The 25,885-nt window shown below is 41.1% G+C and overlaps 2 protein-coding genes across 3 annotated transcripts; one reads left to right on the forward strand and one right to left on the reverse strand.

Moving 5' to 3' along the window:
• Positions 1-436: 436 nt before the first annotated feature.
• On the reverse strand, positions 437-16,266 carry LOC119724492 (germinal-center associated nuclear protein-like). Its single transcript, XM_038195571.1, has 11 exons — positions 16,105-16,266; positions 15,019-15,121; positions 13,028-14,266; positions 11,853-12,061; positions 10,840-10,960; positions 10,099-10,269; positions 7,998-8,096; positions 4,608-4,750; positions 3,759-3,809; positions 2,748-2,959; positions 437-668 (listed from the first exon to the last, which is right to left on the reverse strand). Exons 1-11 carry the CDS (start codon positions 16,135-16,137, stop codon positions 458-460), a joined length of 2,592 nt encoding a protein of 863 aa, XP_038051499.1. The 5' UTR covers positions 16,138-16,266; the 3' UTR covers positions 437-457.
• Positions 16,267-17,396: 1,130 nt separating this feature from the next.
• Positions 17,397-24,596, forward strand: LOC119724493 (nucleoporin NUP42-like). Of its 2 annotated transcripts, none has more exons than XM_038195572.1 (6): positions 17,397-17,703; positions 19,403-19,736; positions 21,187-21,361; positions 22,314-22,400; positions 23,036-23,112; positions 23,430-24,596. In XM_038195572.1, the coding sequence occupies exons 1-6, from the start codon at positions 17,622-17,624 to the stop codon at positions 24,067-24,069; spliced, it is 1,395 nt and encodes a 464-aa protein (XP_038051500.1). In that variant the 5' UTR covers positions 17,397-17,621; the 3' UTR covers positions 24,070-24,596. The 2 variants fall into 2 exon arrangements, with proteins under 2 accessions (XP_038051500.1, XP_038051501.1); XM_038195573.1 differs by having other exon boundaries at positions 19,406-19,736.
• Positions 24,597-25,885: the final 1,289 nt, after the last annotated feature.

A 25,885-nucleotide genomic window follows, 5' to 3' on the forward strand; every position in this document is an offset into this window, starting at 1 on the left:
AGCCATGCGCGTCGGCAAAATGAAAACGTTTTTTTCAATGTAAGATGATGTCTCAAAACCACCAAACTCACTGGTTTGACTGGAATCCTGCTGCTGCACAAATTTAACATGTTTTTAGATGGGGTTACGATCGAGTATAAGCTTTATGTGGCCTCTCTGGACTCCCACATATTTGCACTAAATTTAGTCGGGCACCATTTGCAGTCATCAGCCGATATTTGAAGAAAAAAAAACGGTAAAAAAATAAATTAAAAAAAAGCCGCGTCGCCGCACCACTTTTGGGGCAAGCTCCATACCAGAAACCAGAGACTTTTTTTTTGGCCTTACGGAGAGGGCTCCATTGGACTAAGGGTGATACTCGGACTAACCTGGGGGTTGTTTTGCAGCACTGGTTGGAACTGTACACTAAAAAAAAGTCTTTAAAAAAATAAAAAGCAGGATACAAATGTGAAGCCACTTACCTGAGGATGTCCCTATCATTGAGATTAAGCAGCACATCATAAGCCCTGAACTCAGCTTCATTGGGACACACAACCCCCTCACTAGCCAAGTCATGGTAGAACTGCTTGAGTGATTGCATGCATTTAGTCAGGTTCTCGTTGTTGATCTTGGGATCTATGGTGCTTCGGTCCTCCTCACATAACCGATGAGAGCAGAATATGTGAAACCTGGAGCAATGAAGAGATGTGAAGTGCTTGGATGATTATGGTGTCTTTGTAATTGAATATCCCAGTATTTTGTTAATACAATAAAACATAATGGGAGACATTTGGAATACTTGGTTGCAAAAAACACATCCGTCCTTTTTCTATTGTTTGCGTCATTTTGCACAGACATAACTTGGAGTAAACATGATGTAAACAACTGAAAAGGACCGATATGTTTGCTGCCACCGAGTGTCTCCAAAGTCGCCCGCTGGTGACACACTCCCCAAGTCAATCTTGGACACTTTGAATTTTTGACACATATTAAAGGGAATGTACAACATTTGCTTTTGCTGCAAATATGTTATAGCAATTATTGTTAAACGGACTTGTTTCACGTTTTGGGCTTGTAGATGCTGGAAAAAACATAAAAAAAACAATATTGTTCTTGTAGTCTGGTTCCCTGACCCCACTTAAGATGAAACAGGGCAATTTGGGGAATTGTAAGGTCAAAGAATCAGTCTAGCAGGCTTGTACCCCTTCACAGGTGTGTAATCAATTGCAAAGAAAATGCGGAATAGTTAAATATAAAAAACTAGGAGCAGTTTTTGAAAAAAAAGCCAGTTTTTTCCAACGCTGGTCAGTCGACCAGCATTGGAAAAATACAGTCTTTCTTGAAAATGTCAGCACATCAGGAGCCACGATTTTACAGGATGCTTTAGACTGTCATTCCCTAACAATCCAGTAAGGTATTTCGTGATAATTTGATCATTTCGTTTTTTGATGTTTGCAAATGTTGTATCTTCCCTTTAACAGAAACATTTTTCTGCTTTGACTTTAACCTGAAAGCATGGATGTGGGATGTCAATGCATTGTGAATGGGATTGCTGATGTGTGTAGGCAATGACCGTGGCACATTTGGCATCAACATAAGGACAAAGACAAGGAGCCTAGAGGCATAGGGGCACAGTGAGCTCATCCAAAGGACCTGCTCCCCATCCCTTGAAAATAATTTACTGAATTGTAAACTGCACAATCTCATGATTCTTCTTTCCACACACTTTCCAAAAGTTTGGACAACAGACTCTGCTCAGATAATTATAATTTGAAAGTTTGCATGGTGAAGTAAGAAAGCAGTTGCACCATGCAATAAGAAATCTCTTTGCAAGTTTGTGTGGCTCGGAGAACAAGCTTGATCGGATCTCGGAAGCTGCGGGCCAACAAATTCGTATTCATTCATGAGTCACGTAATTGTGCCATGTAATTTCTGGAAGGAGTAGTCTCTTCAGTTTAAAAAAAAAAAAATTCAGGTTTTTTTATCCCAGTGACCCCATGATGACCTTTGACCCCAGCTTGGTCATGTAACATATTGGGGCTGGGCTACTGATACTTTTGACAAAATTTGGTTGAAATCAGTCAAAATGTGTAGGAGCAATAGACAATGTCCATGTTTGTTACTAACTAATGCGCCTATCAATTGTTGGGGGGGGGGGTTGACATTTGATATGTGCATAACTAACAGACTAACGGAGAGACATGATGATTTGTTGAGCTAATATCCCACAGCTAAAAACCGGGGGAACTCTGTTTTGGACAGTATGCTCTGTTTACAAGACAACAGGCACAGCACAATACCCAAAATTGTTGAGTTTTCACCGATTCTTCTATAGCACCACACAAACTCACAAAAATGCATTTCTGTTTCACATGGTGCAATTGCAAACTGTACCCTATTAGGTTATGCTCAAAAACTTTACTTTCAAACTTACGGTTTTAAACTGCAAATGAACTTCAAACTAACTATAGTTATTTCAAAGGAAAATGATGGCAGCAGAGTGTTTACAATAAGCCAGTTTGGTATCTCGATGCAGTAGTTCAGGTCAAAGGTCATTTGGGTCAAAATCACTGACGTAATGTCACGCATTGTTACATGAACGCCTATTCTGCTCATAGTGAGCATCAGGCAGCCGTCTCCCTGCACGTTCATGTGCCTTCGTTGCGTGTTTGATTATCCCAAATGACCAGTGACCCATATCATTGTGCGCGTGCGCAGTTGAAGTACCAAACCAGGCGTATTACTTGTTTTGAGGAAGGATTGCATACCTTGCACATTTCTCCATCAGATCAATGGCCGTCAGATCATATAGATCCTGCTGCGTAATGTCCTTACGAATCCCACGGGTACGACTCCAAAGAAAGTCAAACCATCCCTCCCAATGGCCATCACGCCCCATGTTCATAACGTGACGCATTAGATAGTTCATTGTCAAAGTCAGGACAGGGGCTGGCCTCATCTCATGGGGTAATGGCTCCTCCTGAGAACAGGGAAAGTTCCAAGGCTCCGTGTTAAAAAGCACAAAAATCAAGGTGGCATAGCTCACCCCCCTCCCCAACCCCAACCATAAATCTTGACCAACAACTAGCGATTAAAGCAGTAGGTTAAAGACAGCGCTGCAATTTCAATTAGTTAGTAATTTATACAGGATTGGGATATTTAATGAATCTCAAATTATTATATTTTGTGGGAAGAGGTCCTAATTGCAATAAATATAATTTCCAGGGAACTGATAGAACAGCTGAGCTCTCTTCCTGATTTTTACTATCCATGGCATATGAACAGGTAAGTATAGGCAAAGTATGTGACATGTTTAATCAATGTTAGTTTCTGAGTACATTATTTGTGATGCGCTTGTTAGAAAACCCTACATGAGCTAACTCAGGTGAAAATTAAGCCTACAACTTCTTGAAACAAACTTTTAAACCATTTTGTTGCTTGTGTCAGTGTTAATATAATAATTCTATTCAAATCTTATATAGCAATGGATATCATAATCCATGACATTTAATGGCCGTTTTTGTATTGCAGTGATTTATATGTTAATATTAAGATGTACCTTTAATGTGAGTAAAGAGACATTTTTTTATTGCAATATTTTCAATGTTCTAATTTTAAAGACGAAACAGTTACAGAACATGATGTTTTGTTTTGTAGAAGAAAAAATTATCATTGAATAAATACTTTGTGAAACTAGGAACTGAATTTGGCACAAAATAAAATAAATAAAATTGAATAAAATTAGCAAAATCAAAAGAGAAACTGAAAATGAAATTCACCTGATCGGCAGATGACCTGCTGTACTCTTTAACGGCAGTTTCATGATTAACCTGAAAGGGAAAACGAAATCTTTTAGAAGGATGGTGAATCAAATCAATAATGGTAACTTGTGAAATGGTTTACAAACAATGAAAGTGAAGTGCACTGTTATGATAGCAAGAAGAAGCGATGACTGAGGAAGAGTAACACACGCACGTCAGAATTGTTCTTAAAGTGAAAGCGTGCATGTTTTTGCCAATCCTATTGATCAAAGGACAATGAGGGCGTGCACACGACCTGTGTGGTACCATGTCAAACCTTCATACTGTTTGATCAGTCACAGACAGTCAAACATTTCTTCCACTTTGCCTGCCATGATTTTGTATGCAGACAGAAAACAGATCACAATCATGTAAACACTGTGACTATCATCAAATTCCATCAAATACAAAGCTAACTGGTAGGCACAGCTGGCATATCAATCACCTCCAATCAAAGTATGGGTATATTGAATTAACATGGGAATTCTTTAAGGAATAGATATGTGCTTGGGCGGTTTTAGACAAGTACGTTTAAGACCTGCTTGGGGCCTGGACGCTGATGTTCGGCTCAGGCCATTATCGGCAACCAGGCCACAAGCAAGTCTTAAACGTACGTGTACTTGATTGATACCGGCCAAGCACTTACTTATTCCCATTCATAAATACATTTTCGTTCAAAAAGTCAAAATATGTCGAAAAGGTCAAGTGAAATAGTGCTTAAGCACAGCAGGATTTTCTGCTTTAAGTAAGCACAACTTTTCTGCTAACTGTTAAGCAGCGCTATGAAATTAGGCCCTGAAATCAACAATCTGCAACCCTTGAGCCTACCTTGTCTGATGTTCCTTGCAAGACTTCATAAGGATGTAGTCTGCGTTGGACAACCCTCATATAGCGTTCCTTCTCTGGACACATATCTGGACACGTTCCCTTAATGGCTGCTAGGAATGCCAAGTTGGACTTCTTCTTCAGACCTGAATCAGTCAAGACAAGTAGGTGAGAATTGCTCCTACTTGACATGATGTCAGTACTGAATACACAATGTCAAAAAGTTGATGAGAAAAACCAATCATCTAAGAAGGTTACAAGAAATGCTGCATACAGGGTGAGGCAAAGGAAAGTGACCTGGATTAATGATTTTTTTCTTAAAAAGTAATGAAATTTGATACACCAATGAAGTATGTCTTAAAAGAGTATGAAGCCCGAGGAAGGGACAGGGTGAATTTTTTGTTGTAATTTGCTAATTCGTTTCCACGAATTACTAATTCGTTCGCACGAATTGCTATTTCGTTCCCACGAATTGCTAATTCGTTCCCATGAATTGCTAATTCGTTCCCACGAATTACCAACTCATTCCCACGAATTGCTAATTCGTTCCCATGAATTGCTAATTCGTTCCCACAAATTACCAACTCATTCCCACGAATTACTAACGCGTTCCTAGATGCACGAGTTAGCAATTCGCTCCCACGAATTAGGAAATCGTGCAAACGAAATAGCAATTCGTGGGAACGAATTAACAATTCGTGCGAATGAATTAGCAATTCGTGCGAACGAAATAGCAATTCGTGCGAACGAATTAGCAATTCGTGCGAACGAAATAGCAATTCTTGCGAACGAAGTAGCAATTCTTGCGAACGAAATAGCAATTTGTGCGAACGAGTTAGCAATTCGTGCGAACGAATTAGTAATTCGTGGGAACGAGTTAGCAATTCGTGGGAACGAATTAGCAAATTACCAAAACAAAATTCCACCCTGTCCCTTCCCGGGCTTCATAAAACAGGGGTGTGAGTGGAGTCCAAAAAAAATAGCTGAACCTGTAAATAGCCGAACCTGCGAGCGCGAAGCCCTTACTGCGTGGGGTCCGGGGGCCCAAGGGCCCCGGAAACATTTTGAAATGTAGGCCCTAGATGCTCTGTGGTGCATTTTAAAGCCTCCTGGCATGCCTGGGCTAACTATTGGTCGAAAATGTTTTGCAATTTATGCATGTTTTTAAGTTAACTTTTCCTTCATATTGGCTTGAAACTGCCTAAATGGCCTCCTTGTATATGAAAACTGGGAAATTCGACCACGTTTTCCATATTTTAACTCCTTACTGCAGATGATACACATCGTCATCGCGTGTCCCGGCTTCTGATCGAGTCGCCTAATTTCTGCCCATTAACCATGTGTTCCATCCAAATCCATTTCCACGGATTCGTAACCTGAGGATCGGTCTTGTCAATGTCCGTATCAAACTCCGAACCTCTTTGGATAATAACACAATTGTGTTACACTGACATCTTGCGGAATTAATAATGTCAAAATACGTTTGAAACGACACACGTATCAGCATGCAGCGGAATACATTCAGCATAGCAGGATGCGTGCATGCAATGAAATGCACACATGAACTTTGCCCCGCATGATGCCCTCTCTGGCGCGGCACGGCGACAATTTACTAGTCTTATTTCAAGGCTTTATATTTGCAACAAGACGATGTTTACAGCGAGTTATTGTGGAGATCATGTCACTACATGCATAGACACAGGAACGGCCACAAAGAGTCCCGACGTGCTTCATGGCGCATGTGTGAATATTCATATTTATCTGCAGCCAATCACAGCGCAATGACTGTTGGTTCCCCGGATGCTGTTTACATGTTGTGTACAATACATTGAACACATGCGGCCTCGAGCTAAAAAATGGCATCGTATAGTACACACGTACGTATGTACAATATGTACATGTACATTGAATACTCGCTTGCACGCACCCCTGAGCTACGTGTACATGTATGTTGTAGAGAGCGGATCGCGTGCGTTCAGCGGAAAATAAAATAAACGGAAATAAAATCAAAGCTTACGCGCGGGGGAAAAAGCGGGGGGAAATCTGGACCATCGGAAGAAAAAAAGCGGAAAACAAAATGTGGCACGCTGAACAAAAAAGCGGAAATCGGCTAAATAGCGGAGATTTCACACCCCTGATTAAAGAGTATGTTCTTCCACTCACCTGAAAAAAAGAAAAGAATTACTGAAATTGATCCATGCTAACAGAAGATGTGCACGTTTTACTAAAAGAATTTTTTTTATAACTGTCCATGGAAAGCCATTGGAAGTGTGGCAGGGCCAAATTTAAATTAAATTTTTTCAATGTATTTTTGTAGTGCTTTAGTACAGGAGTAGCCCCCCTGAGGAAATCCAGTGTTTTTATTAGATGTCCCCAACCCTTTCATAGTAGTGTTTCCCCCTGATTAGCTTACCCCAGTAACAAGTCCACATTGTATGTAAATTGCTCCCATGCCATTGGTTCCCCCTGTCCCAAGACCATGTGCCCTGCCACAGAAGCTATGGAGCTGAGTGAAAATTACAGATTACACGCAACCATTCAAATACAAAGGAGACTTTAATCATTTGAGTCAAGACTGAAACATTATTTTTACTGTTGGATTTTGTGTGTTGAATATGTCTTGAAACAAGAATTTGTCTTTCCCAACATATTCCAAAACAGGACAAATCTTGAGCAAAGGGCCAATCACTTTTATCTTCAAGTAAACTTGAATCCTCGATCCTGATTGGTGGATCCATGGCAACAAGCCGTGCTACATATAACCATGTAGCTTTTCTAAGATGCGATGTGTGCGTGTTCCATCTTAACTCTGCGTCAAGTTTGCTTGAAGATAAATTCGTTATCACACTCTAGCTCGTGGAACACGGAAAATGTAGTGTGTGTGTGTCCCACATACCACGAGGCCGAAGGCCTTCGGCCTCATGGTATTTGGGACACAGACGCACTACATTATTCCGTGTTCCACTCGCGCTCGCGGGATAACTTATAGTATACCAGCAGGATATGTGACAGAGGGGCACCACACCGATCTTCTTACCCTATACACACCCTAGACTATTGTTACCTAACACATCCCCCTAGATATCTTAAAAGAATTCCTGAGATTCTGGTATTAAACACAATGACCAACACAAAAGAGGGGAGGGGGTTCCCCCTGTCACATATCGTGCCACAGATGATCACTTGACTTAGGATCAATGCCACTCAGAAAAGAATTCCAACAAGTGTTGAAGGTGCATGACTAGTCCTTGTCAAAATTCCTCTCAAGTCAATAACAAGCACACATTTGGTAATATTCATCCCCTATTACTATGACAGGACTTGTGAAGTGATTTGTGATGTAATGACGATGTGATATGTGATGGACTCGACAATACACTAGTTGCTACTTGCCTTGTCTGATGATCTTATCTCTGTCTTCTAGAATATCATATCTCTCCTGTGCAGTCAATCCAACCTGCTTGCTCAGTAAATGGCCAGGAACTGACAGATCTTATGTAAATAAAGACAAAAATGAACTGTTGGTAACAAATTAATAAGCAAACCGTTAGGCCAAAAAAAAAAGTCTCCGGTTTCTGGTATGGAGCTTGTCCCAAAAGTGGCGCGGCGACGCGGCTTTTTTTTTTTTTTTTGGCTTCAAATGTCGGCTGATGACTGCAAATGGTGCCCGACTAAACTTAGTGCAAATATATGGGAGTCCAGAGAGGCCACATAAAGCTTATTCTCGATCATAACCCCATCTAAAAACACGTTAAAATTGTGCAGCAGCAGGATTCCAGTCAAACCAGTGAGTTTGGCGGTTTTGAGACATCATCTTGTATTGAAAAAAAAAAACTTTTTCATTTGCCGACGCGCATGGCTACGGCGACGCGCGCGCATACCAGAAACCGGAGATTTTTTTTTGGCCTTATATAGTGTTTTTCGTGCCACAAGTCAGGTAAAAGATTTTGCACTGTGCAATCCAATAGCTGGTGGTGCAAGGTACTACACATTGTGCAAATAGGTGCATAATGATTTACATCATGAGGTTATGCCAAGTGCCATGCCTTGTACAGGGGGGTACTAGGTGGTCAACCTCATGAAAGCAGCTTATCAGGTAATGTAATCATTGACAGTGAAGGACACCTGGTAGACCGAGGACTGATTGTCACGGAGAAGCTTAGCACACAGAAACTTTCTTAGTACAGAACATGCTCGCTTAGCAAACAAAACCACATTACCAGCTAGAGTGCTATGCAATGCATAGTTGTATACTACATAAGACGGGCCCAATTTAAGCGCATGTTTTTCTGCTAACAGAGCCTCTGTTGTTTCATGGAGACAGTAAGCAGTAAGCAATTAAAAGGCATACTTATCTCACAGAAAAAATTTGCTGAAATCATTGACGTAGCAACAGAAGTCTCCATGCACACCCAACTGTTAGCACATCCACGCCATGTAGTGCTTAAGGTTAGCACAATTGTTGGCTACAGTTTGGCACAACTTTTCTGCAAATTGTTCAGCAGTGACTATGAAATTGGGCCCTGGTTCTCAGCTTCTTTCTGCTCAGTAGCTGCATGATGGATCTGCTTAACAGTTAGCAGAACAGTTGTGCTTACTACAGCAGAAAATCAGAGTTGTAACGAGTCACTGATTTTTGTGACTCGAGTCGAGTCGAGTCATTTTAAAGACGTGACTCAAGTCGAGTCAAGTCATTTTAAAGAAGTGACTCAAGTTGAGTCGAGTCATTAGGTCAAGAAGGTCGAGTCGAGTCGAGTCAAATATTTAGCTCGAGTCAATTCGAGCCACGAATATTTCAACACTATTTACCAAAATGTATAAAAGGGGGGCATAAATTTAGTCGACGTTCGAATCCAAGAGGCTTTATAAGAAATCGCCCAAAGCCAATGATGAAACAACGAATTGGAAAATAAATCCGGTTCCTGAATAGTATTTTGTGCATTCCAGAACCACAAGGTGGGAGTCTGTGACATGTTGTATGTTTGTAAATGAACATAACATTCGCACCGTAAGTCATTGCAAATACTCTTCATAAAATTTTGCTTTTATTTTTGGGACTCGAGTCTTATTAGCCTTCGCTCGAGTCGAGTCGAGTCTTTTGATGAGGGACTCGAGTCGAGTCATTTGCTTGCAGTGACTCGAGTCGAGTCATTTACCCATAGGGACTCGACTCGAGTCGAGTCACCAAAAATTTTGACTTGAGTCGGACTCGAGTCGAGTCACTGACTCGAGTCATTACAACTCTGCAGAAAATTCTGCTAACCTTAAGCACTATTATATGCATGGATGTGCTGATGGTTAAGCGTTCTTGGAGATTTCTATTGTTACATCATTCATTTAAGTAACTCAATCCTCTGAGGTAAATGTGCCTTTTGCTGTATTTACTGCTTATGGTCTCCACAACAAAAGACAGAGGCTCTGTTTGCAGGAAATTGTGTGCTTAGTAGTGCCATGACTTTGGACCCATTTCTATTGAGGCATGTTAGTCACTCACTTGTCATTTTTGGACGGCCAGCTGACGAGATAGTACTACTACCTTGTGTGACAATGCTACTACCGTCTTCAGGGTTGACTTTGGTCTCTATCTTACGGTTGAATGGAGCTAGGGACTGCCTCACATTGGTCTGCTTGATCACATCACGTCTTGTTGAGGGTACCTTTTGGTCTAAGGGTACAAATACAGAGAGGAAACATGTTAGAAAGAGAGTTGTCAAAAATTGTTGGAAAATCTACCATCATGATGTAAATGTCTCGAGAGTGGGACGATACGTCAGTCAAAATTAACAAAACTCACATTTTATCACAGAATAAACCCTTTTGGGCTGATTCATACTACGTGGGAAAGTGAACGTAAATTTGAGACTCTGCGGCAACAGGGACCAACGTTCACCGTTCACCCAATCTTCCCTCGAGTTAAACCTACATAGCACAAATAATTAACAATGTTTTCAAACCTATTTAATTTACAAAGCCTTTGAAGCACTTCAATACTTGATTACATTCAGGGCTTACGTAGGTAATTTGGTACTTTTTCAATGACTGCCATTGTTGGTTTATCATGTCAATCACACCGGTCTGCAGACACAATGAGCTTGCTTCAGCCTTTGTGAATGGCTAAACGTTTAAACGTTTAAACGGTTCTTAAAATATTTGTTAAAAGTTTACAAATTTAAACGTAAAGTCACATCCTTAGTACCCTCACAAAATTGCATTTAGTCATTTCACTTTTACCTACCATCCTGAGACTGCCTGTTCTCAGACTTAGACCCTTGATCGCCTTGCCTCCAGAAGATAGTGACCGGCTTAGTGCCTCGTTTTAAGACTCTCACCTTCTTCTTAGCATAGGCTGCTGAATCCTGGCAAAAAACGAAGTCAAAAGAATGATACTTCATTTCAAACTATGTGTAAAATGGAATCCTACCTGAACAGCAGTGCACAAATGAAATGACATTATTGTACGGCTCGGAGCAACAAGGTCTCACAGATTTGTTTGTTGAACTTTCCTGCTTCTGGCAAGGCTGGGTAATTAACAGCCTATTGATCAATAATGTCCCAGTAATTCTAACCACCACTTTATCAAAAGAATTATCGCTAACAATTCAAAACCTGACAAGATGCAACAATGCAACACCAAATCAATGTTGTCATCTTCACAAGTCAAGAAATTGGTCAGAGCATTGCATATTATTTCTTTCTATGGACCATGCGCATGAATGAGGATAGACCTTTATCATGCCTCCACCATACCAGTCATGTTCCCTGTATCCAGTAACAGTATATGATAATGTTTTTTTGTGCAAAAAGTAACCAGACTATTTTTCCTTTCAGCCTCGCTTTGATTACGTTAATTTGAATGGGACAAATCATGATGGCCGCAACATGATAATGGTCTATTGCACTAAAGCTCCACATGAGGGACACACTACATGTACATGTGCATTCTTGTTCATGCGCACGACTCAAAAGTAAGCAAGACCAATTTTCCCCAAAATGTGAACAAATCACAGCGTCTTTATATGGGTGCCAGGCTTACAGAGGCAATGCAGTCCATTTAGATCTCTCCATCACTATTGAGGGTGGTCTTGTATACAAAGTCCATCAGTATTTAGATCATAATCTGAACATTGTGTGATTACTAATGAACGCTTCAACTTACCTGTTCAAAGCCCTAAAGTTCACTAAAAGTTTCTTACATTTTGAGAGATTTACTCAACCGAAAGATACATGTACCGATACACGTGAACTCACATGATTCGCAAAATAAACAGTGGCTGAGTGCTTAGCAGGATTGGTGTAGACACGGGTAACGGGGCCATATTCAGAGAAGAACTCCTTGATATAGACTCGGTTATTGACCATTGGTGGAACCCCCTTGATGATGATAGCCTGTAGGTGCTTGATCTCATCTGGGCTAGCCAAGCGTCGGGAAGCTGAACTAGAAGATGATGACCGTCGGGCTTTGTAGAGAGTAGTGAGGAAAAGTAAGTGCACTTCCATGCTCAATGGCATCAATACCAAGAAGGAAATTTTATGACAATGCCATTAACTTTATTTCACGACATAAGTTGTGTTCAATAAAATATTCTGATAAAACTGAATGAGAATTGAAAAAATTAAAAATATCATAATTATTTTGGCTGACGAGCTGTTTTTACAATGGCAAAATTTGTCACTGTTCAGATAATAAAACAGATTTCACATTTTCTGCATTTTATTGAGCAACAGATAATGCTCACAAAAGTTGCAGTTCTACATTGTAAAGCTATAAAGCCCTTCAGACAACTTCTGAAATATGAATTTTGGGGTTAGGTTTCTTTTACGGGTACCCAGACACCTGTTTTTTTTAAACTTCAATACGGTACCTGGATCCCCCACTTCCCGTAAATGTATACCACTAGTAATGATACCAACAATGTGACTGGATCTCAATATGGCTGCTTAACGACTATTAACCCTAACCGCCCTGAATCCTTCAAATCCTCATTGCAAAAGTGGAGGAATTTGGAAGATTAAGGTTACATGGCAAAAGTGCGTTACTGATTTCGTAGGATGCATTTTGTCAAGGTCTTGGGCCGGACCTTGTGTTGTTTTTGCTCAACCATGAATAAATATAGGCCTGGATTATGCTTGAAATCCTCCGTATTGCTCAAGAATGTCACTGGCCAAGCCTCAACATATTGACAGTCACTGCTGCTGGATTTTGCAGGATTCAGGCAGTGGTCACCCCTCCAGGTACCATATTCAAGAAATAATGGAGAATAATGGAGGAATTTGCAGGATTGAGGCAGGATTTTGTAGGATTGAGGTTACATCCTAGCAAAAATGCCTAGGGAGTTAGGGTTACACTTTTTATGCACAGTGTACGGATTCTTTTTTATGCTTTTGTTTAATACATATAATGGAAGAGCCATGCAATAACTGACCTGGCTTGCTTTCATCTCTTGATCTCTTCCTTTCATCTTCCTGAGGCCTGTCTGGACTTCTTCGTTTTCTCTCTGGGCTGTGGCTATGACTTTGATGAGACTCCCTGCTCGATGCATGGCTACCCCTTTGATCAGCCTCTCGGAGTGAGTCAAGACTTTTCCCACTGGCTTCTGCTATGGCTTTCCCAAACAGACCTGATCTCTTTATGACTGGTTTCTTTTGTTTGGAATCTCTCTTGATTGTGTCGGCTCCAAATGTCTCCAGATCTGTTATATCGCTTGAGGCAGATGAAAAAGGGTCGTCAAAGGATGTAAGAGTTCGTTTAGAGGCAGCCTCTGATCGACCTGGGGAAAGCTGCCTCTTTGATGAAACATCACTACGCTCATGATGACTTGATGGCTCTTTGACTTTGCCAAACAGCACCTTGCTGTGAGGTTTGGTTTCTCCTTCTATGGGCACTTCTCTTCGAAAATGAACTTTGGTTGGGGATGTGGACATCTGTTCAGATTTTATTGATGATTTGCCAAAGAGGGGAGGATATGGATCTGTGGTCTTAGCAGATGCTTTGCCAAAGAGGTTTCTGGTCACTGAATCCAATCCTGGTGCAGCTTCTTGGCTTTTAACAAGGGATCCAGGAACCTCAGCTGGTGAGGAATTCGGAGAAGATACCTCACTGGGGCCTTCTGCCACAGAGTCTTTTGTAAAGGCCTGTCCAAACCTACTCCCAGCTGAGTCAGTTCCTTTGTTTGAGGTTTGGAGGACACGGGTGGAAGCACTCCCAAACGCGGGTCTGAAGGGAAATAGGTTGCTGGACTCGGTCTGAAATAGACTCTTTCTGGCAGGTGAGCTTTGGAACTGATTTCTAGCCTCAGATACATGTACCCCTGATTCATTGGAAGATTTTTGTGGGGACCCAAACATCCCACCGCTGACACCAGCTCCAGCCAATGTCCCATCAGATGCTGAACTTGAGGACAATTCAGAAGTCTTACTAAATAGTAATGGACCTTTTACATTAGGCTGTAAGGTTGTCTGGGATGTGACTACCCTCCTGGGTGTATCTGGGTCTGTATCAGGGGTATCGGTACCCGATGACTGAGCTCCTAAATTTGCTTGGATGACTAGGTGGGTGCCTGATGAAGGGGAATCAGTGGCAATGACTCTACGTCCGCTGAAGAGCCCACGTCCTGAATGATGTTCCTCAGCCTCCATCAAGTCTCTCTGACGTCTTACTGATCCTGTAGTACAAATAGAGCCACGTTATGAAATGCAAACCAGCATGGATATATGATTCCAGCAAACCGTATCTATTGCTGGTGATATCACAATATGTGCAGTCCACTTAAGTAAACTACTGGTAGGGCCGTCTTTTCAGATTTTTAAACTTTTGTCTGAGACTAATTAGATATCAACTAACAATGTTACAAGGCTCTATGTTTTGTATGGGGTTATTACTCAAATTTTCTTTGCAGATTCCAACACCATTCTCAGTTACAAATAAGACAATTTAAATAAATTACTTGTTCATCCAAGTAATACTTTGTTTTGAGGCAGATCAGATTGAAGTTGATGGATAAGACAGGCCTACTTACAGACATGACTTTGAGTTCTTTAGACAAATTCGGACACTGAACATGGACTTTGACAATGCATCAACTTTTTCAAGTGGCAAGAGTTTTGTTACAGATGTCTTTACGTGACTTGTTATGGAATTAATTTGCTGACAACTTCTGATGGAGCGCTTACATGTTTACGTTCAATACGCTTCTACAGTATGCAGGGGTCCAAAGTGTGCAAGTGATACAGCAGGCCTGCACTGCAAGTGAAGTATGTTTATTTTTTGTGTGTAATATTTACAGTTCTACAGGTACCTACATGGGGTACCCAGTACCCCCCAAAATAATCATAAAAGCACACCTTTATGTGCCATACATATTTGTATCTTTATGCAGTCCGTGACTTTGTTTATCCTTATTACACTTGTACTTACTTGAACTTCTTCCCTGCGTTTGTAACTCATCAGGGGTTGCTCTGGGTGTTCTTATTCCTCGAGGACCACCCTGGGATGAGAGCCGTCGAAGGGCTTCCTTCTTCTGAAAAGTAATACGATGAAAGCAATCTGCTTTACAAATCTGCTCAAAGTTCTAAATAACTGAAGGTCCCATTCATTGGCGGACCCTGAAGAGGCAATGGGGGCCATGCCCCCCCCCCCCCCAAACATTTTTATAATTTTTTTTAATTTTTAGGAAATAACTTAAAACATCATGTATCTCCCTTGCAAGCCTTCAGCTACACATACCTTTTAGTTTTAATATTACAATGTTGAAATAGTGCACGATACTATTTACTTAATCCCCTTCCCCGATTTGAAATAAAAAAATACTCTAGCCCTCTTGGCCCCCTGAAAATTTGGTTCTGGACTCGCCCTTGGTTCCATTTGCATTAAAAGCCAACGTCCATGTTGTCAATGTGTCTTAAAAGTGTGCAGTTGCAAGACAAGACAAGTAGTGCTTCTTGGGGGCGCGGCCCCTTCCATCACCTTATATATGTATACCATGCTTACCTATGTATTGACATTGACATGGAAAATAAAGTGAAGTGAAGTGATGCGCAGATGCGGAGTGGGCATGAAGTAAATTTTAATCAATAGAGGGCGCTTTAGAAACGCGCAGATGGCATGAAGTTAATCATGTTAATTTTATTCAACAGAGGGCGCTTTATTGGATGCCTGGATGTGCGGATGCGGAGTGGGCATGAAGTAAATTTTAATCAATAGAGGGCGCTATAGAAAACCGACTGCGCATCCATGCAGCCATGCCCATGAATGCGCGGATATTATGGAGTGGCCCTGTATTCTATAGTTACTAGTTGTGCCAAATCTCTGGCTACGCAGTTGAATCAAATTTTAATCACAATATTCTATTCAGAAAACAATGGAAAAAGGAGTCACCAAATCATAATGAACAGCGCCCTCTACTCACACATTTTCTAATGTGAAAATTAAAATTGTCAAATGCAAGAAAAGCATAACCAAAACCAGATTAGCCTAGGCTATGTGTAGGCCCTATATGTTTACCTTTTTTTGATTGTAAGAACTTCGGCTGCTCATGCTGATTTTTGGGCAATTCCTCACTGCTGGGTAAGCTGGTTCGAGCTATGACGCACCACAAACAACTTAAACTACGCCAACGTTTGCGCTAAACAAATTCATTTACATTTCACACTGTGCGCATGTGGATATCGCATGGATGAATGTCGGACACTTCGCCCCATTTCCACGTCGCCCCATGTCACTTCGCCCCTAACCACTTCGCCCCATCCCCACTTCGCCCCATTCCCACATCGCCCCCATCTCCGCTTCGCCCCATTCCCACTTCGCCCCATTCCCACTTCGCCCCATCCCCACTTCGCCCCATCCCCACTTCGCCCCAGCCGTTACATGTAAAAAAAAATCTCATCTATTTTATTGGCTTAAAAAAACAATTTCAACAGATTCACTAATTGCTAACCAACGGAAAGAATTAGCCCATCACTAAAATGAACAATTCATAACCAACCTCTCAAGCTAGGCTCTCCACTACCGAGAAAAAAGCTTGAAGTAAAAGATCCAACTTTGTTCCCAACCCGGCTATACCAACCCGTCTCCCACTTATCTGAGAACGACAATACCTTTGACATCCTAATTTCACTCTTGGAGGAACCAATCTCATCTAAATGAATTAAGTTGTAAGCCACGTCACATATCAGACAAATTTTGACGGAACATTTTCCTCAAGGCAGTGAGTTCCTTTTAACTCACTGACCCATCTACGGATTCTTTTGAATCCAGCGGCTATGATGATTTTATTCACAAGCCAATAGGAGAGGCGTCTCTGAATGGGATAGAGCCATCATTTCTCTCATCTGTGTCTCGAGCACCTCATCAGAGAGTTTGTATTTTTCCTAAGTTTTTAGAATTGGGAGCATTTATTATCTAGGGTCTTTGGCAGTTTATTTGGTCTGCACCCCTAGCCTTCACCTTTTTCATACTACATGGGGCGAAGTGGGGATGGGGCGAAGTGGGGATGGGGCGAAGCGGGGATGGGGCGAAGTGGGGATGGGGCGAAGCGTAGATGGGGCGATGTGGGGATGGGGCGAAGTGGAGATGGGGGCGAAGTGGTTAGGGGCGAAGTGACATGGGGCGACGTGGAAATGGGGCGAAGCGTCCGACACCCGCATGGATCGCATGAATCGCATGATCCTAGACGTCTTTCATGTTATGAAACGACCGTGACCGGTTGGCACCCGACTGCTTTAGCAGTCTAGTAACTAACTCGCTGTACACAAAATCGTGCAACGGGTGACCAGCGGACCAGAAACCAGTCTAAGGCCGTGTCCGAAACGGGCTTCCAGAGCTACGGCTACGTCTATTGTCAGCGCGTCTCCGCGTATTTTCAAAGGGCACAGACCTTAGACCTAGCTCTAGGCAGTTGATTCGGATGCAGCCTTAGTCTCACTTTTTCCCTTTACCACGAGAGGTCGGTAGACGTGTGTAATGAAAGTGGCACACTTGACATGCTTGACTTGTTGAACTTGAATTGAAACGCGCTGAAAATGGTTGTTTGCAAATATTATATGAAAGGAGATTGTAAGTTTGGTAATCAATGCCGCTTTGAACACCCGAGGGGAGGTTCAGGTAAGCCTCAACCCCATTTAATATTATGCAGTGCCACCATTTCAGTCACGTTCCCCGCATCCAATGATCTAGCCCCATAAATGTGGCCTATTTACTGGAATGCCTCCGTAAACATAGGCCACACATCCACATGTACAAAAACGTGTCGACTTTGCCAAATTTTGATTTTCACATTTAGGCTTACTTTGGAGTTTTTTTTTTGCTTTAGAAGCATTCTCACCCTCTAATATAGGCTAATCAGAAAGTGCTGCCTTTTTCAGATGTCTAATTTTTTTGAAATTTCATGTTGAAATTTTGATACGCAAACGTGTGCAAATGTATCTGGAAATTTCACGAAAAGTGGACATCTGGAAAAGGCAGCACTTTCTGATTAGCCTATATAGAGGGTGAGAATGCTTCTAAAGCAAAAAAAACCTCCAAAGTAAGCCTAAATGTGAAAATCAAAATTTGGCAAAGTCGACACGTTTTTGTACATGTGGATGTGTGGCCTATGTTTACGGAGGCAGTCCAGTAAATAGGCCACATTTATGGGGCTACCAATGATCATGATGATTGATACAGTACTTTTGTAGTCAGTGTAGGCCTAGGCCTAATGATAAGTTTTTTGTGCAAAAAGGAACCAGGCTATTTTTTCCTTAGTTCCAGCCTCGCTTTGGTTATGTTGATTTGAATGGGAAAAAATCAAGATGGCCGCAACATGATCTATGGTCTATTGACGGCAGTCAATGAATCATCTGTTTCCCTGATCTTTAGCATGCAGTTCATGATATTAATCATGTTCATCATGATGCTGTTGGAAACGACCACTCAGCATGCTCAGCCAAACGGTTCGAGACTTGACATGCTTGAGGCCATAACTTAGTTGTTGGATTATGAACCCACCAACTCTGAACTTGCTAACTTTAGAAACAACATTTTAAAAATGAGAATTATTTATTCCTCTAATACTAATGGTAATAGTACTGCACCGTATTTTATTAGATAGTGGATATTTTGCCGGAGGTAATGCCGGCAAACTAATGTTTACTAGTAAAGGTTTGCCGGCAACAATCCATATCAACAGAGGGCATCCCCAAATAAATAAGAATATTCTTCTTTTATTATTTTAACATGTCTCAAACATTTTATTGTTGAGTATTACATTTTCTTTTTCAGATTTGTGGCTCTGGAGGATTTTATTTTAAAGGGAAATAGGGTTAAAGTCCGAAATTATAAAATGGTCTGATTCCCATCTTGTGAATACGAAGTTGCAACGATAATATTGGCATGGAGCCAGACTGAAATTTGTCACCGGAAAATGTTTAAGTAAAAAAAAAACAGTAACTGCGCATGTTCAGTGCATATCTGGCAAACTAACGTTTACTAAAGGTTTGCCGTCTCCGGCAAAATATCCACTGCCATTAATTAATACACACTTATGCATGGCATGGCCAATGTAGTCCCATCCCACGTAAATGGTCTATTTGTGTACATATGTGTGCACGTATACTTGTGCAATTGGCCCTTGGCCAGCTATGACATGCCGCTACAGCACATACACAGTCAATCTAATAACAAGTACAGTAACAACCTATAATAACATGTTGAAAATTCTCATCCCATCGAAGTTAGCAATTTGTTTTCATTTTTGGTCTCCCAATATTAAGAATTTTGTCATTCGATGCAAGTTTTCAAGACTTATATATTTTTTTGGTATCAGGAGGAGGAGGTTACTCTGGTTACGGAGGCGGAGGTTACCAGAGTTATGGAGGTGGTGGGAGCTATGGTTCCAGGGGCAGTGGTAACTATGGTAACAATGGCCAGCAACAATCCAACTATAAGAACCCCTATGTGTATCATAAAGACACAAGTGGAGGGCGCAACTATGATGGGCGTGGCCAAGGTGGTGGTGGAGGCGGAGGAGGAGGAGGAACAAAGAAAGTGGTGTTCAGAGATTCATTTGGCAGTTTTGGAGGAAATCAGAATCAATTTGGTGCCTTGAGCAACCTCAGTGACCAGACGCCTAATGATGACATCAAAGAGCAGGATATATTGTGAGGAAATGCTACATGATTCGTTTCACATTTCAACAGTGTTTATTTGCCTTACTACCTTAACCCTAACCCTGCTAGACGCAACACAGTGCAATCAGGTGGAAATGTGTGCACTTTGATAAATTAAGCTACCAACGACGGTGCATAATTATCTGCTTCTGAGACAATGAGAGCTACATTGTACATGTAGTCCCATTGAACAATGCCACAGTTGTATCCTGCTGCATTCAGTGACCACAGAATGTGAGGCAGTTTGGCCTTGAGATAGACTTTTTGCCTGATGGATCTTGCTACACTGGGCAGGCTTGTCATTTAGAGAAGTGTTGCATGTTGCTGGGTCTGGTAGGGTTTGTAGCCAAAATACTCTGGGGAGTTTGGGCTTAACCCCTAAGGGTTAACCTCTTGTTAGGATGCAACCTCAATCATGCAAAATCCTCCAACTGCATCCATGTAAAAATTGCATACAGCCTTAATCCTCCAAAATCCTCCGTTATTTCTTAAATGTGGTCCTTGGAGGGGTGATCACTGATCAGCCACATATTTTTGCCAGATAGCCTCAATCCTGCAAAGTCCTCCATTTTGCAAAGAGGATTTTGGAGGACTTTGGAAGGTTAGGCCCAAGTCCAGATTGACTATCTTGACACACCTTTAAGAGACATATGATAGGTTACTTGAGGAACAGGCTTTAGTTTCAGGGGTGAAATTGTTCAGGAGTTGTCCTGATTTTAGGATTTGTTAAGAATCCATTTTGAAATCTTGAATTCCTGAGTTTTTACCGTAAAAGTGTTGTTACCTAGATACACAGTTGATTAATGAGTATTCTTAAGAGTGCCTTTAATCATGTGCAAACATTACAGACCCTACGTTGCTACAAGGCCCCTGGTGACCCTCAAACCCTCCGTTGATTATATCGTGGATTGTTCATTTCCCCCAATCTCACCCTTGGCCCCCATGGCTTACAGTTACATGTCCAAGGTTTTAACGTACATGTACATGTACTTGGTATCTGTTGCATAAGATGTTTACATTTTTTCTGATTTGAATGTTTTCCTTGCGTGGAATATGTTATCTTGGTTTCAGTGACCTCAATCATCAAAATAGGGTAAATGAAAGAATTATGGCATTTCTCAGGTCTTAAGTACCGGTATTCATTACTTAGTTAAATGAGAATTAACCCTAACCGAACTCAACCCATCAAAGTTCAACAGCAGGTTTGTGTTTAAATCTGTTGGGATAGGTACAGTACCCCTAAACTGATGGTCTTTTACACTGGGGTTGGCATACCTCCAGAAACTAAGTCCAACAGTGTGTGTGTACAATTTCCCATGTGGCTGTTGGAATTTGCCAGAATGGGTATGGTTCCTAGTGAATTAGGCTGGGGAGTTGGGGTTAATGAAATAATGTGGAAAAATTGACCTAGATGATATCTTTGTGATTTGACACTGTACAGGGACGCCATTAAGCATGATATTGATGAATGGGAAGGCAGTAAGATCTGGCCATTATCCAGCTACAGACCCAACAAGTCACGGTGTGGATGTGTGCCAGGGTTTGAAGACATCTCACCCGATGAAGTCAGGTTCCTGGCCTACACTGCTGAGAAGGAGAATAAGTTTGATCAACACGTAAGACTTTATTTAGTCATTGGTGATTGTACAGAGTTGTAGTCTAGTCATCACAGGTCAGTGTCACGGTCAACTCAATTAAAAGTCTAGCACAAGTCCAGCACAAGCCCTCTTGTCTTAAGTCAAGTCACAAGCTAATCAAATCAACTGTGATGAGGACAGTCTCGTGTTACTGTTATCCCTTGTTGCATTGTGACCAGACTTGTGGAAAGACTTGTTGTTTCCTTTGATGACAATAATGATGGATTCAACTGGAACACTTTAAGTCAGTCACAAGTCATCTGTGTGAAGTCGCAAGCTATTCAAAGGAGCTGTGAGAAAGGCCTTCATTTGTGATTGCTAATTCCTACCTCCTCATAACCTTACTTATGGTTTGACCTGTGATTGAATTGTGATTGACTTTAAAGTGCATGTCTGGAAATGTAGTGTCATATCTCCTGCCATAAATAACTGGCTGTATATGTTATCTAGGTTGTTTTATGAGAATCGCCCATCACAAGGCCCCATTCCAGGGCCACAGGGCGAGGGCTACACAAAGAGGGGTATTCAAGTAGAAATATAAGTGCATTTTTTGATGTGTACTTATGTCCATCAAGATATTTGTGATGGTTCTAGCTAGACTGCAATCATTTTTATTGGGAACCACTGCCAAGCTGCGGCCCAGTTTGTAGGCTGTTTAATAACGTAACACTGCATCAGTCCACAGCAGGGATGTAGTCCAGTCCATCACAAGTCCTCCAGTCCCAATTCAACTCACAAGCTGTTCACATGAGCTTTGACAAAGGCATTCCTTTGTTATTGTTCATCCACTGTGTTTTGTGACTAGACTTGTGATGGACATTTGATGGACTTGACTACATCCCTGGTCCACAGCTTGGGACATTGCCTAAAACAAGTTGCTTTCAATTTCAGAGCTTAAAGAGAATATTCTCTCTGGTATTTTTGTATTCAGAAAGCATCCTTTGCATCAGTCCTAGGCATTTACAAGAGACAACGAGACATGTTGAGGAAGCCATCTACAGATATGAAAGCACAACTGGTAAGTTAACATACCTAGTTTGTCTATTGGTAACAAAGATTGATTGGGTTTTCCTGATCCCTGGTTCCCTTTTCCAATCAACTCAAGACATGACAAGAAATTGACGCACTTGTTGCGATGTGGGTAACATTTGTTCCTTTTCCACAGTGTATTGGTAAGCTTAATAATGACTTACTTATTGCTTAAATTTAATTAATTTATTTTAACGTTGATCAAAGAAATTGACTTGAGTGAGGTTTGAACCTGCGACCTCCAAATTGCTGTTCCAGTGCTCTACCAACTGAGCTATCCAGCCCTATGTTGGCAGTTCCCCAATTTGTCAATGTTCAAGGGGCGCTAGTCAGAAGCCATAAACCCATATATGCCATGTAGCCAGGGATCACGCCCAAAGTCATGATGCTTGCAACATTAGCAATGCTGCAAACCTGGGAGATAGCAAACGGGGATCACTCTGAGAGGATACAGCTTTTTATTACAAAGTTTCAAAGAAACCACATAGGGAAAGTGGCTAGGTTTATTATAATTATTTTAAGGTTGAACATAAAAATAAATTGACTGTTCCAGTGCTCTACCAACTGAGCTATCTGCACATGTATAAATTATGCATGTATTTATATTTTTCAATTTCCTCATAGATAAATGTTTTCAGAGGTGGTCAGACGTCGGGGTCTATCTTTGGCAACACTGAGTCTACTGTACAGATTCTGTATAGGTAAGTCATGGGACACATCACCCAACACCCAAGAACAGCTTGTGCAATCCAACAAAATTGTGTGATAACTTGGTAGAACTTTGCAGATATAGTGGAGTCCACTTACATGGTGCACTTTGACTATTTTCCTGACTTTTCTTATGTAAGAATTTCTTTGAGAAGTTCACAAAATATATAAGACCATCATTTACAGTGGCTATCTACAGTACAAACTTTAATTTGTCTCTTCATAGTCTGCATACTTGCTCATAGAAATGAAGTTAACTCAGGTGTTTGAACCCGTTATACATCATCAATCTTTGCTTTTCCCTAATTAGTACCTTACCAGGTGGAAGTAGTCAAGCGTTAGGAGCAAGTACCTTTGGAAGCACTTCAACTGGCTTTGGATCCAAGTCATCATCCAACTCTTCAGGATTTGGAGGCGGTACCTTCGGGAACACCCAACCTGGGAATTTAGGGGGTACTTTTGGGACTCAAGGACAGAGTGGAGGTGGTGCAAGTGCCGGACTGTTTGGCAAACCAGCTTCAACTGGGGCTACTGGAACCGGACTCTTTGGTAAACCAGCCTCAACTGGAACAACAGGAACCGGACTCTTTGGTAAACCAGCCTCTGATGGCACAACGGGAACCGGACTCTTTGGCAAGCCGGTTGCAGTTGGTATAAATGACAGTGGTGGCAGCAGTGGGATGTTTGGAAGTGGTGGAAGCACCGGTCAAACAGGCCTGTTTGGAAAGCCAGCAGCATTTGGGAGCTCTCAATCAAGTTCCTTTGGAATGACCCAGGGTGATTTTGGAAGCAGTTCGAGTGGGGGTGCAGGAGCCTCTTCTAGATCCCAAGGAAGCACCTATACTCCTCTCAGTGAACTCACACCTGAAGAGAAGGAGCAATTTGAAGCTACATCCTTCACCTTAGGGAAGGTGCCATCAAGGCCACCACCTATGGAGCTGTGTAGGTGACAAACGATAGTCTTAGTCGTGTAGGACAGACTGTATATATTCATTGTCACACGATGTAAGAAACTGTAGGACTCTATGAATTTCTCAAAGAATTTTCAAAATTTTATCATGGCACTTGAATGGAATTTTTTTTTACTTTTTACAAATTTTAAGAAATATAATACATGTAATTCCATGACAAAAGATCATAAAATGATGTGGATATCAATATATTGACTCAGTACTTATAGCATGTGTATCAAAATTTGGATCCCAAATATTAAAACTCTTAAGTTTCTGATCATTGAATGACTGGTAATGAGATATAATTCTGCTCGATACTTTTTGGCCATGTTGGTCTGTTTGTCCAACAATTGAAAAAATTGTGTCCTTTGAAAAGTTGGAAATGAAATGCCTTTGTTACTTTATTCTGCTCTCGGTTCCTTTAATTTTCTGTTCAAAATGTACTGTTTTTCAAAAAGATGTGTACACATGTGAATTGTGATACTCAATAATACCAACTCTAAGGAATACTCTTATTCACTTTATTGTGGGAGTGATACAAAAATTGGTGAATGTGACTTTATTGTGTTGAACCATGCAGATGGGTAGTCCGAGTATCACCTGTTGTCCACGGAGCTCTCTCTATTCCGGTCCAACGTCTGATATATCTAAGCATGCAAATTTATGCAACCCCGCGGGCCAGCCAATCGGAGTCGACTTTACAAAAATCCGGACAAAGTCATTGATTGATCAATTTGGATGCCGTGTTTTTGTAAAACAACAGACAGAGATCTATAAAAGCTAGACACGACATTGGCTCTCAAAATTGTTAGCAAAATGCTGCGCATGACGCGCAAGAGGGCATTCGCATTACGCGCATTATTTAAATTATGATGTGTTGATCATTCTATGCCTAAGCTTGGCGCATCACATAACATTATTGCTACAGGCCACGTGATGCAGCTTTTTATTGCTCAATTCACAACGTAACAGCATAATAGATGTCGTGTCTAGGTTTTAATTATAGATGTCTATGATGCAACAACGGGTGTATAACTGAAGACCCGATATAGTAAGCGCCTGCTGAAAGGTCAGAATCTCGAGGTCAAGACGCAGTCATAGTGCAAGGGTCTATTACATTACATGAACATACATGTAGACTAGCAGATGAGCTGATACTATCCTGATTGTTATTATGGACAGTATCAGTGCTAAAAAGTCTCAGATGGATTTCTTTTGAGATACTTTGTCCTTGTCTGCAATATCGAGTTGAAGTCCTGTGTGAACATTGGAAGCTTCAGAGATTGCAAAGTCTGTTTCTCCAGACATGCCAGATCTTAGAAACCTCACAATGTAGAATGCCCTTTGGTCTGTTTCTCAGTCTTGTCTAAAGCTACTTTTTAGACTTCTTTAACTTGGGAAAGTGGCCCTGTTCATATATATATATTAAAGTATGTCTGGAAGTTGATGATCAATTGATTGCTTGAAGCAGTTTGGACAGATTAATCAAAATCCTAAGCGAATGATATCCATCTTAAAATGTGCATATTTAACAAACACTTTCAGGTCTTTTACAAAAATGTAGGTTGATTATGGGCCCGAAAGACCAATCTTTTGGAGTCTGATAAAAGTGTTGAAATAATTCACCATCTATGCAGCATGTTTTGACAATAGATGCCTTTTTGAGCTAACTTCTTTGAGACAATATCAGCCTTGGTTTATGAAAATTAATCCCACTTTCTTCAGGCATGCAACTGGGAAATCACAAAAAAGAGGAAATTCAAATCTTTCCAAGACTTTGTACAGTGTTTTTCAATTTTCAATGGCACACATT

Source organism: Patiria miniata, unplaced genomic scaffold (assembly GCF_015706575.1).
Source record: "Patiria miniata isolate m_02_andy unplaced genomic scaffold, ASM1570657v1 HiC_scaffold_18, whole genome shotgun sequence".
In the NCBI taxonomy this organism is placed as follows: Eukaryota; Metazoa; Echinodermata; class Asteroidea; order Valvatida; family Asterinidae; genus Patiria; species Patiria miniata.